This window comes from Gobio gobio (genome assembly GCF_949357685.1).
Source record: "Gobio gobio genome assembly, chromosome: 22".
NCBI lineage: Eukaryota > Metazoa > Chordata > Actinopteri > Cypriniformes > Gobionidae > Gobio > Gobio gobio.
In genome coordinates this window covers 2,423,111-2,435,561 of record NC_137118.1, presented here as the reverse complement: position 1 = coordinate 2,435,561, position 12,451 = coordinate 2,423,111, and the positions used below count along the sequence as shown (strand labels likewise).

Genomic DNA, 12,451 nt, shown 5'->3' with positions numbered 1-12,451 from the left:
GGTCTTGGTTTAGGTGGTCTTGACTACAACACTAGAGTACACTACACACTGCACAGACACTTTAAAGCACACACACCTGGTGCAGGAGGAAGTACAGGTGGCCTAAGAACAGGCCGGTCCATTTTTTTGGCATAAAATGCTCCATACCAGACTCTCAGTTCAGTTCCAGGCGGAACGTCCTAAAATGGAGGAAATTAAAAAAACAGTTGGCATTTCAAGTCTAATAACACACCGCAATACAACATTCTTTCCTATACACCAATCAGGCATAACATTATGACCGGTGAATAACACTGATGATCTCTGTTAGTGGGTGGGATATATTAGGCAGCAAGTAAACATTTTGTCCTCAGAGTTGATGTGTTAGAAGCAGGAAAAATGGGCAAGCGTAAGGATTTGAGCGAGTTTGGGCCAGATTGTGACGGGTCAGAGCATCTCCAAAACTGCAGCTCTTGTGGGGTGTTCCCGGTCTGCAGTGGCCAGTCACTATCAAAAGTGCTCCAAGGAAGGACCAGTGGAGAACCAGCCACAGGGTCATGGAGGACCAGTGGAGAACCGGCCACAGGGTCATGGAGGACCAGTGGAGAACCGGCCACAGGGTCATGGAGGACCAGTGGAGAACCGGCCACAGGGTCATGGAGGACCAGTGGAGAACCGGCCACAGGGTCATGGAGGACCAGTGGAGAACCGGCCACAGGGTCATGGAGGACCAGTGGAGAACCGGCCACAGGGTCATGGAGGACCAGTGGAAAACCGGTCACAGGGATATGAAGGACCAGTGGAGAACCGGCCACAGGGTCATGAAGGACCAGTGGAGAACCGGCCACAGGGTCATGAAGGACCAGTGGAGAACCGGCCACAGGGTCATGAAGGACCAGTGGAGAACCGGCCACAGGGTCATGAAGGACCAGTGGAGAACCGGCCACAGGGTCATGAAGGACCAGTGGAGAACCGGCCACAGGGTCATGGAGGACCAGTGGAGAACCGGCCACAGGGTCATGGAGGACCAGTGGAGAACCGGCCACAGGGTCATGGAGGACCAGTGGAGAACCGGCCACAGGGTCATGGAGGACCAGTGGAGAACCGGCCACAGGGTCATGGAGGACCAGTGGAGAACCGGCCACAGGGTCATGGAGGACCAGTGGAGAACCGGCCACAGGGTCATGGAGGACCAGTGGAAAACCGGTCACAGGGATATGAAGGACCAGTGGAGAACCGGCCACAGGGTCATGGAGGACCAGTGGAGAACCGGCCACAGGGTCATGAAGGACCAGTGGAGAACCGGCCACAGGGTCATGAAGGACCAGTGGAGAACCGGCCACAGGGTCATGAAGGACCAGTGGAGAACCGGCCACAGGGTCATGAAGGACCAGTGGAGAACCGGCCACAGGGTCATGGAGGACCAGTGGAGAAACGGCCACAGGGTCATGGAGGACCAGTGGAGAACCGGCCACAGGGTCATGAAGGACCAGTGGAGAACCGGCCACAGGGTCATGGAGGACCAGTGGAGAACCGGCCACAGGGTCATGAAGGACCAGTGGAGAACCGGCCACAGGGTCATGGAGGACCAGTGGAGAACCGGCCACAGGGTCATGAAGGACCAGTGGAGAACCGGCCACAGGGTCATGGAGGACCAGTGGAGAACCGGCCACAGGGTCATGAAGGACCAGTGGAGAACCGGCCACAGGGTCATGGAGGACCAGTGGAGAACCGGCCACAGGGTCATGGAGGACCAGTGGAGAACCGGCCACAGGGTCATGAAGGACCAGTGGAGAACCGGCCACAGGGTCATGGAGGACCAGTGGAGAACCGGCCACAGGGTCATGGAGGACCAGTGGAGAACCGGCCACAGGATCATGAAGGACCAGTGGAGAACCGGCCACAGGGTCATGAAGGACCAGTGGAGAACCGGCCACAGGGTCATGAAGGACCAGTGGAGAACCGGCCACAGGGTCATGGAGGACCAGTGGAGAACCGGCCACAGGGTCATGGAGGACCAGTGGAGAACCGGCCACAGGGTCATGAAGGACCAGTGGAGAACCGGCCACAGGGTCATGGAGGACCAGTGGAGAACCGGCCACAGGGTCATGAAGGACCAGTGGAGAACCGGCCACAGGGTCATGGAGGACCAGTGGAGAACCGGCCACAGGGTCATGGAGGACCAGTGGAGAACCGGCCACAGGGTCATGGAGGACCAGTGGAGAACCGGCCACAGGGTCATGAAGGACCAGTGGAGAACCGGCCACAGGGTCATGGAGGACCAGTGGAGAACCGGCCACAGGGTCATGAAGCACCAGTGGAGAACCGGCCACAGGGTCATGGAGGACCAGTGGAGAACCGGCCACAGGGTCATGAAGGACCAGTGGAGAACCGGCCACAGGATCATGAAGGACCAGTGGAGAACCGGCCACAGGGTCATGAAGGACCAGTGGAGAACCGGCCACAGGGATATGAAGGACCAGTGGAGAACCGGCCACAGGGATATGAAGGACCAGTGGAGAACCGGCCACAGGGTCATGGAGGACCAGTGGAGAACCGGCCACAGGGTCATGAAGGACCAGTGGAGAACCGGCCACAGGGATATGAAGAACCAGTGGAGAACCGGCCACAGGGTCATGGAGGACCAGTGGAGAACCGGCCACAGGGTCATGGAGGACCAGTGGAGAACCGGCCACAGAAACAGACGAGCTACTGGAGCTCAAACTGCTCCAGAAGTTAATGCTGGTTCTGATAGAAAGGGCTCAGAATACACAGAGCATCTCAGTTTGTTGTGTATGGGGCGGCACAGCCGCTGACCAGTGCCCATGCTGACCCCTGACCCCGCCCAAAGCACCAACAGTGGCCCGTGAGCATCAGAACTGGACCACGGAGCAATGGAAGAAGGCGGCCTGGTCTGATGATCACGTGTTCTTCTACATCTCGTGGATGGCCGGGTGTGTGTGTGTGGCTTACCTGGGGAACACATGGCACCAGGTGCATTATGGGAAGAAGGCGTGGCGGCGGAGGCAGTGATGCTTTGGGCAATGTTCTGCTGGGAACCCTTGGGTCCTCCATCATATGGATGTGACTTTGACACGTCTCACCTACCTCAGCATTGTTGAGCCCATGTCCAGCCTCTCATGGAAACGGTTTTCCCTGTGGCTGTGGCTCTTTCAGCAGATAATGCGCCGCCACAAAGCACAAATGCTTCAGGAATGCTTTGAGGAGCACAACGAGTTTGAGTCCAAATTCCCCAGATCTCAATCCCATCGAGCATCTGTGGGATGAGCTGAACAAACAAGTCCGATCCATGGAGGCCCCACCTCGCAACTTACAGGACTTAAAGGATCTGCTGCTAACATCTTGGTGCCAGATACCACAGCACACCTTCTAGAGGAGTCCATGCCTCGACGGGTCAGGGGGACGAACACAATATTAGGAAGGTGCTGATAATGTAATGCCTGATCGGTGTATAACCACAGTGCTATAACAGGAACAGAAGTGACAGCACCTGTGATGTATTAAAGTAAACATCATCGTCTTGCTGATAGGCCGTCAGATTTTGGTGTTTGTGGTCTGCGGCGGGACGAACCATCATCATCCAGTTACAGTCGTCTTCATTGGACGTGTCGAAACACACCACCGAGCCGTCCTTCTGGAATATCTGAGATACGCAATAGAGAAAACATTAAAGGGTTAGTTCAGCCCAAAATGAAAATTCGCCCTCATGTCACTCAAACCCGTCAGACCTTCGTTCATCTTCAGACACAAATGAAGATATTTCTGATGAGATCTGAGAGCTCTCTGACCCCTCCATACACAGCAACGCCCACTTTCAAGCTCCAGAAAGGAAGTAAAGACATGGTTAAAATAGTCATGTGACTCCAGTGGTTCAGCCTTAAAGGATTAGTTAACTTTTAAATAAACTTTTGCTGATGATTTACTCACCCCCATGTCATCCAAGATGTCCATGTCTTTCTTTCTGCAGTCGAAAAGAAATGAAGGTTTTGGATGAAAACAGTCCAGGATTTTTCTCCATATAATGGACTTCAATGGGCTCCAAACGGTTCGAGGTCCAAATGACAGTTTCAGTGCAGCTTTAAACGACACCAGACGATGAATAAGGGTCTTATCTAGCCAAACCATCAGTTTCTGTGAGAAACCCAGCAGTATTTATGCTATTATTTTACCTCTTATCAGACGAACGTGATCATCTCTGAGCTCCGCCATAACTTCCGCTAAGTGAGGTCAAATACGAGCCTGGTCATAGATATATCGATCTTAGATGCCTCATTCAACTGATCCGTGCAGGCGCTAATGAGGCATCTACGTACACATCTATGACCACGCTCGTATTTGACCTCACTTAGCGGAAGTTATGGCGGAGCTCAGAGATGATCACGTTCGTCTGATAAGAGGTAAAATAATAGCATAAATACTGCTGGGTTTCTCACAGAAACTGATGGTTTGGCTAGATAAGACCCTTATTCATCGTCTGGTGTCGTTTAAAGCTGCACTGAAACTGTCATTTGGACCTCGAACCGTTTGGAGCCCATTGAAGTCCATTATATGGAGAAAAATCCTGGACTGTTTTCATCCAAAACCTTCATTTCTTTTCGACTGCAGACAGAAACACATGGACATCTTGGATGACATGGGGGTGAGTAAATTATCAGCAAAAGTTTATTTAAAAGTTAACTAATCCTTTAAGGCTGAACCACTGGAGTCACATGACTATTTTAACCATGTCTTTACTTCCTTTCTGGAGCTTGAAAGTGGGCGTTTCTGTCTATGGAGGGTCAGAGAGCTCTCAGATCTCATCAGAAATATCTTCACTTGTGTCTGAAGATGAACGAAGATCTGACGGGTTTGAGTGACATGAGGAATTAATGACAGAATAACTAACCCTTAGGAGTGGCATATTAATGGTCTAATGTTTACCTTTAAAGGAAATGCGCCCTCAATCTGAAGGCTTGGAACCCTCCTGGCCTCAAAAGGGCCGAATCGAGTCCGTTTAACCAGCCGTCTCAGCACAAACACACCTTCGCTCCTCTCCTCAGCTGACCGGATCTCCAAACTGTCTGGCAAAGACGACCTGGAACATGCACAATGATCATGCTCTTACGATCTCATATACTTTAGTACTCTAACGTTTGGAATGATTAGGGATGTTTTTAAAAGATGTCTCTTATGCTCAACTAGGCACAAAAACACAGTAAAAAAGTGAATAGAAAATTTGATTTGATTTTGGGGTCAAATGTGTGTTGATCATCAGATCCTCATATGAGAATGATTAGTGAAGGATCATGTGACACTGAAGACTGGAGTAATGATGATAAATTCATATTATTGTAAAATAATAATACAATTCTGTGTTAAATGTCACAACGGCACTAAGAAATTCAAGCACCTTGTCCAATAATTTAAAAAATAAACACCAAGACTGATAATAAACATAAGACAAGGTCAATAAAATCACACATATGCAGGGGCGTAAATGTCATCTAACAGTTGGGGGGGGCGATAAACATGAAATTTCTCAAGAGCAATTTTTGAAGGGGACACAAATAACACAGCCAAAATCATACTTGTAAGGATATGTGTAGGCTACCACAAAAAACACAAAAAACAAATACATTTTGTGCTTATTTGGCGTTTTGGTGCACTGAAAAATGATCTTATGTCCGTTTTTCTTTTCTCTGTCATATTATCTGACCAACAACACAGCGATATTTGTTTAAATATGAGTAAGGTTCACCACACAGTCATATTATAATTATTAAATTATCTTGCATCCTCCACATGGTATTTTATACTATGATATTCATATCTTTAGATATTCAAGTGCCGCAAGCCTTCTGGCGGAGCGGCCGTCCGCATATACTTTAGGTTTCGAATTAGCGCCAATTCGAGGGCGGGTTGCTTGAATTATGAGTTCATTAGCCTATTATTCTTAATGAAAAACACAGCAAGAAAACTTAAACGCATTTTTTGTCCCGTTTGCTTTTGTATTGTTTTACTACTTACACATTTATTTTAAGTATATATTATTATATTATTTACAATACTCAGCATGGTTTTTAGGGGGGGACAACCCTCAGATTGGGTAACGACTTATATAGTGATGACGATTTCAAAACACGGCATCATGAAGCTTCGAAGCGTTATGAATCACTGAGCCGAATGATGATTCGGATCGCGTGTCAAACTGCCAAACTGCTGAAATTTGGCGATTCAAACCGCTGAATCGACTCACTGATTCATAACGCTTCGAAGCTTCATGAGGCCGTGTTTTGAAATCGTCATCACTATATAAGTCGTTATTTAGGGTTTTTTTGCGCACAAAAACTATTCTCGCCGATTCATAAAGTTATTTTAGAAGTACTGTAGTGAGATGGACTTTGTAACGACGTCTTTAGTGTCTTTTAAGGGTCTTGAGAGTGTAAAGTGCATTGAGCCAATGGAGGCCTTTCAGAGCATCAGATTTACACTAAAATATCTTAATTTGTGTCTGAATATGAACGGAGGTCTGACGGGTGTCCAACGACATGAGGGTGAGGAATTAATGACAGAATTTACATTTTTGGGTGAACTAACCCTTTAAATTTTTTTTTTTTTTATTTATTTATTATTATTCTTTTTTTTTATTATTCATTTACCCATTTTTATAGCGTGTGTTTTGTTTTCTGTCTCCTGTGTACTGTGTTTTAAAATAACAAAAATTTAAGGGGAATACCTCTAAACTGTTTGTACATGATTGTTTGTGATATTTCCTCAATAAAAAGATTGAAAAAAAAAAAAAATTAAAGCCGCTCACCGTGCCCGACTGAGAACGAACGAGTCCTTCACGGTGACCACGGGCCCCAGCTCCGGACACTCAGAGTCATGGTACTGCCCACAGTCCTCACACCCTGAGGGAACAACATCTGCACTTCAGCACAACACTGCATATTCATAAACACGAGAGCTTATAGATATATACTCACAAATAAACTCCTCTGGTGCCTGCTCTGCCATTCTGACACCCTGGAGACGATGCATGAAATATGAACGTTAGTTTTAACACCTGTAACATTTGATCATCTTCCCTGAGTGTTCATCTGAGTGGTCCAAGACCTTATGACTTAAGTTCAGAGGACAGTAACTAAGCACATTTACTTGAGTACTGTACTTAAGTACACTTTTTGAGTATCTGTACTTTCCTTGAGTAGTATTTTTTCTGGAAACTTATGACTTTTACTTCACTACATTTGAAAGACAAATATCGTACTTTTTACTCCACTACATTTCTATCAAGGCCCTCGAAGTAGAAAGTCGTAGACGCTTTGCACTGCAAAAAATGCTTTTCTTACTTAGTATTTTTGTCTGGTTTTCAGTCCAAATAGCTCAAAAATCTTACATTAAGAAGCATTTACTAGATAAGCTAAAGTTTTTGTCTTGTTTTGGGGGAAAATAACTCAAAATTAAGGGAGTTTTTGCTTAAAATAAGCAAAATAATCTGCCAATGGGGTAAGAAAAATAATCTTGTTTTCTGTTTGAATTAAAGGGTTAGTTCACCAAAAAATGAAAATTCTGTCATTAATTCCTCACCCTCATGTCGTTGGACACCCGTCAGACCTCCGTTCATCTTCAGACACAAATGAAGATATTTTAGTGTAAAGCTGATGCTGAGAAAGGCTTCAGATAGGCCTCCATTGGCATTCAGTACATTTACACTCACAAGACCCATAAAAGGCACTAAAAACGCCGTTACAAAGTCCATCTCACCACAGTGACTCTACAATAATCTTACGATGCGACAACAATAGTTTTTGTGCGCAAAAAAAAATCATAATAACGCCTTTATCCAACTTGTTCTTGTCTTCCGTGTGTGTCTCCACGACGCATGCGTGAGAATATGAGCAGATCCGGCGTTCGGGAATCCATGAAATGCACACTTAAGCCCCATTTTGAGAACTACGCCGAGACCTAAAGCACGATCAATGTAGAATTCAACAGCTGAGACACGCGCGTCTTCCTCTGCTCGTAAACAAATCTCTTCTGGGTCATGTGTCCGAACGCCGGATCTGCGTCATATTCTCGCGCATGCGTCGTGGAGACACACACGGAAGACAAGAACAAGTTGGATAAAGGCGTTATTATGATTTTTTTTTGCGCACAAAAACTATTGTCGTCGCATCGTAAACTTATTGTAGAGTCACTGTGGTGAGATGGACTTTGTAACGGCGGTTTTAGTGCCTTTTATGGGTCTTGTGAGTGTAAATGTACTGAATGCCAATGGAGGCCTATCTGAAGCCTTTCTCAGCATCAGATTTACACTAAAATATCTTCATTTGTGTCTGAAGATGAACGAAGGTCTGACGGGTGTCCAACCACATGAGGGTGAGGAATTAATGACAGAATTTTCATTTTTGGGTGAACTAACCCTTTAAGATTATTTTGCTTAACCCATTGGCAGATTATTTTGCTTATTTTAAGCAAAAACTTCCTTCATTTTGAGCTATTTTCCCCCAAAATAAGACAAAAACTTTTGCTTATCTAGTAAATGCTTCTTAATGTAAGATTTTTGAGATATTTGGACTGAAAACAAGACAAAAATACTAAGTAAGAAAAGCATTTTTTGCAGTGTGAAAGTCAGTGGATGATTTGTTTTCTTCTTTGAAACGTGATTGTTTTTTTTGTTTTTTTTGCAGACAGCCTATCAGTAATCACTCTTGTAGGATCACATGAAGTTCAATGATTTCCAAGTATTTTTTGAACACTAATCAATTGATGGAAAAATAGAAGGCGGCAGCTCCCAGATGAAGTGCGCGCAACCATAGTCATACTTAAAAGTTAAAATTCAGAAGAGCAGACGTGGATAAGTCTGAAAAAGTGCAATGACACGAAAGTGCACACAGAAAGCTGCCTCTCAGACGCCAGACCACAAGTACTGAATTTTAGTCTTTAGAATCTACTAAAATATTATTATAGTCAATTAAAACTAGACTAAAACTAAAACAATTCAGATGCCTAAAATGTTATAGTCAAAAGACTGACTAAAACTAAATCCAAATTTGCTGTCAAAATTAACACTGGAATTAAGTATTATTGGTCAAATGATTTTTATAGATTTAGTCGCCAAGTTGCCATAGCCTTGAGGATAGAGCGCTAACACATAGCTAACGTTCGACAATGATGTTAGTTAGCATGCTAAAGCGTAGTTGGGCTAATAATGTTAACTGAAGTCCTTTCAGAAATGTTTTTTACATAATCCTATCAACAATTACACAATGTAGAAACCTTTCTTTTCTAGTATGATTATGACTTTGATAAGAGATTTGTAACTTTTAAGCAAGTATGTAAATGAGTTGAAGGTATGCTAGCATGTCAGATGGAGCATGACTGGCTGAAACCACCATGATGGAACAGCGTGTATTCATACAACAATGCAACAATAATAAAATAATGCGTTTACTTTTACTTTTGATACTTAAGTACTTTTAAAAGCAAGTACTTCTGTACTTTTACTTAAGTAAAAATCTAACTTTACAAATTTCACTTGTAATGGAGTAATATTTAACCAATAGTATTTTTACTTTTACTCAAGTAATGGAGTTGTACTTTGTCCACCTCTGCTTATGTTGCACTTTAACCACGAATACACACAAAAATTGACTGGATTTGAGGAGTTTATGTGGTTGACATTTAAAAAAGTTTCAAATCCTTCAGTCATGGATCAATTTGACCCATTAGGAATGAATGGAGTGCTTCAGTACACATAGAAAAACCTAAAAAAGCTCAACATTCAAACTAAAAATACTAAAACATTACCAAAATAAAAAGATTTTATAATGTCTACGAGTGCATTCTGAAGTAAACTGACTTTAGGACCCAGTGGAACAGCTAATCCGCCCCATATAGAGCTATAAGGCCATCAAGAGTCATGAAATATCATCTTATATTATTATTTTTCAACAAGAGGTCGGCAGAGACACCCAATGTGAGATATTATGAGCTGAATTTACAGGGTTATGCATGAAATGTTGAGTTATTTTGAATTTAAGTTGAAATAATGTGCTTAACTTATTACTTATTGGTAAAATCTAGTAATTTAAAGGTAAATAAAATACAAAATAACAAAACAATTGCATCCAAAAATAGAAAAAATATTGAAATAAATGAAATAAGCTTTCTGGACAAAAATAAATTAAGGTTAATTTTAGGTTTTCGGGTCATTTTGACTCACGAGGGAAGGATGAGGGTTATTATACTTAATTATTTTTGTCCAGAAAGCTTATTTTATTTCATTTTGATAATATTTTTTCAATATTTTTTTTTAGATTTTTTGTTATTTTATTTACCTTTAAATTACTAGTTTTTATCAATAAATAATAATTTTGGCACATTTTTTCAACTTAAATTCAAAATAACATTTCATTTATTATTATTATTATGTCTTTATTAATACTTTAATAATAACTGGATGGTTAGCAAACCTGATATTTTTAGATTTATTAGATATTAAATCCTATTTGTGCATTTTTCAAATATATGTAGTCAACATTTTTTATTTGATTTGATATCTTTATTTCGAACATGAGAGAAGAAAAAAGTAATATACAATAATGTTCAAACATTTTTAAAAGAAAAAAAAGTAAAGAAGAAAAGTAAATGTAAAAAGAAAACAGTAAAGTATCTTACTTTCCTGTATAAACATGCTTCCATCTCATGTGCGAAAACATGAAAACAACGTTTATATTTCTAAGAACCTGCATGCTTTTAAAAACACGTAAAAAATTTTTTTAAAAAGTAAGTCACCTGGTTGCCTTCAAATTTTGAGTTCATTGAAAGTTAATACAATGAACATTTGAGAATCGACATCATCCTTTATTCAAATATTATTCAAATATTTTATAAGCATATTGCGTAAGTGTGCGTTTTATTTGTAATAATGCAGTGAAACATGCCAAATTGTGCTATTTTCATGATTTATCACAAAAAAAATTAATTTATGTGGTTCAGATACAATAATATTTTGAGTTTCTATTTATTAAACCAATTTCCTTTGTTGTATTAACTTCAATGAACTTGTTTAAGTTAAACCAACAATATTTTTTTTTACAGTGAAGACATAAACATTGTATTCATGTTGACTACATATATCTATATATGCACACATGTACTTTTTAAAGACAAAATAATAATAAAATACTGTCAAAGAACATTTCTCATCTCCCAAAATGTTTACTTTTTTATGCAAATTTTTACTTTACACAAACTAGACGTTTTTTATTTATGCTGTATATATATATATATATATATATATATATATATATATATATATATATATATATATATATATATATATATATATATATATATATATATATATATATATATACACACACACATGACATGCATGTTAAAAACCCTCAGCAGGTGTATTTAGGCATTTTGGCATTAATGATACAACATGAAGTATAACTTTATAAATCTGGACTGAACATATGCACATGTCTAGTATGCATAAGGAGAAAAATATTTTAAATAATAAGGTCGAAATGCAAAAATATAGTGTAAAAAAAATGCACTTTTCGATCATAACGTGGTCCATCGCATTGCTGTCAGTCATTAAAGCCATCACACAATGCAACAGATTTTGTTGATGCTCCCAAGATCAACAATCACAACGCGTGACGCTCGTGATCGACGCGGTGCGTGGCGCTGTCCGCGCGCTCGACGCCAGGGAAACAGCACACACGGCTCGACGCGGTCAGAATCCGTGATTTGGGCAGATTTCAAACTGTAGCCGGGTTTTAACGCCGATCTCAGGCTGCGCTCGCTCTTTCGGCGATGCAAATGTAACAAAGAACAATCGGCATGGCGGATGGACTGGAGACGCAGCTCCTCTGGAGCCAGAGCGCTTCAACGCGCAAAGCACAACAAACTCGCTCCGCGCGCACTTTTCATTGCTCCTGCGCTCTTGAATGAGCAGCGTTTGGGGATTTAATGCCATGCGTTTGAGTACAACTACCTCACAAGTTTAGCATAAAGTCATTACCTGTTTTCCAAACGTCTACACATTTACAGAATCCTGACTCCGGGTTCCAATCCGCTCCAGAAACCGCGCAGGACCGGAAATAAGACTTGCGCACGGCATTATGGGAAATGTAGTTCCTCCCCTCACAAACGGCTGATGCCTATTTTGACAGCTAAAACTAGCGCAAAAAAAAACAAAACACGGCAGCGTTCAGTCAGTGTTTATTGCTCAAACCAATAAAGATATGTTAATGAACATCATCTCTATTCTCTACATAGCACAGGCTGACATTCATTATGCACTTTATTATAATGGAGCTGTTCAGTCATGATCCAGAACACATTATTAGACAAACTCATACATCAAATGTGAAATTCAAAGCTTTATTGATATAAGGGGTTTGTAAACTAGCAGACTTGTGGTAGTTGTAGTCCTTATTTAATCACATCT

At 41.9% G+C, this 12,451-nt stretch overlaps 1 protein-coding gene across 1 annotated transcript in view; it reads right to left on the bottom strand.

Annotated features, from left to right (window-relative positions):
• prdm15 (PR domain containing 15) overlaps window positions 1-12,121 on the bottom strand; it is a gene marked incomplete at its 5' end in the record, with an annotated part of 51,901 nt that extends 39,780 nt beyond the window's left edge. The window contains 7 exon segments of the mRNA XM_079804715.1: window positions 77-179; window positions 3,491-3,643; window positions 4,921-5,074; window positions 6,797-6,890; window positions 6,966-7,005; window positions 12,023-12,037; window positions 12,041-12,121. Of these exon segments, the coding sequence (XP_079660841.1) occupies window positions 77-179; window positions 3,491-3,643; window positions 4,921-5,074; window positions 6,797-6,890; window positions 6,966-7,005; window positions 12,023-12,037; window positions 12,041-12,121 (640 nt within the window).
• Window positions 12,122-12,451: the final 330 nt, after the last annotated feature.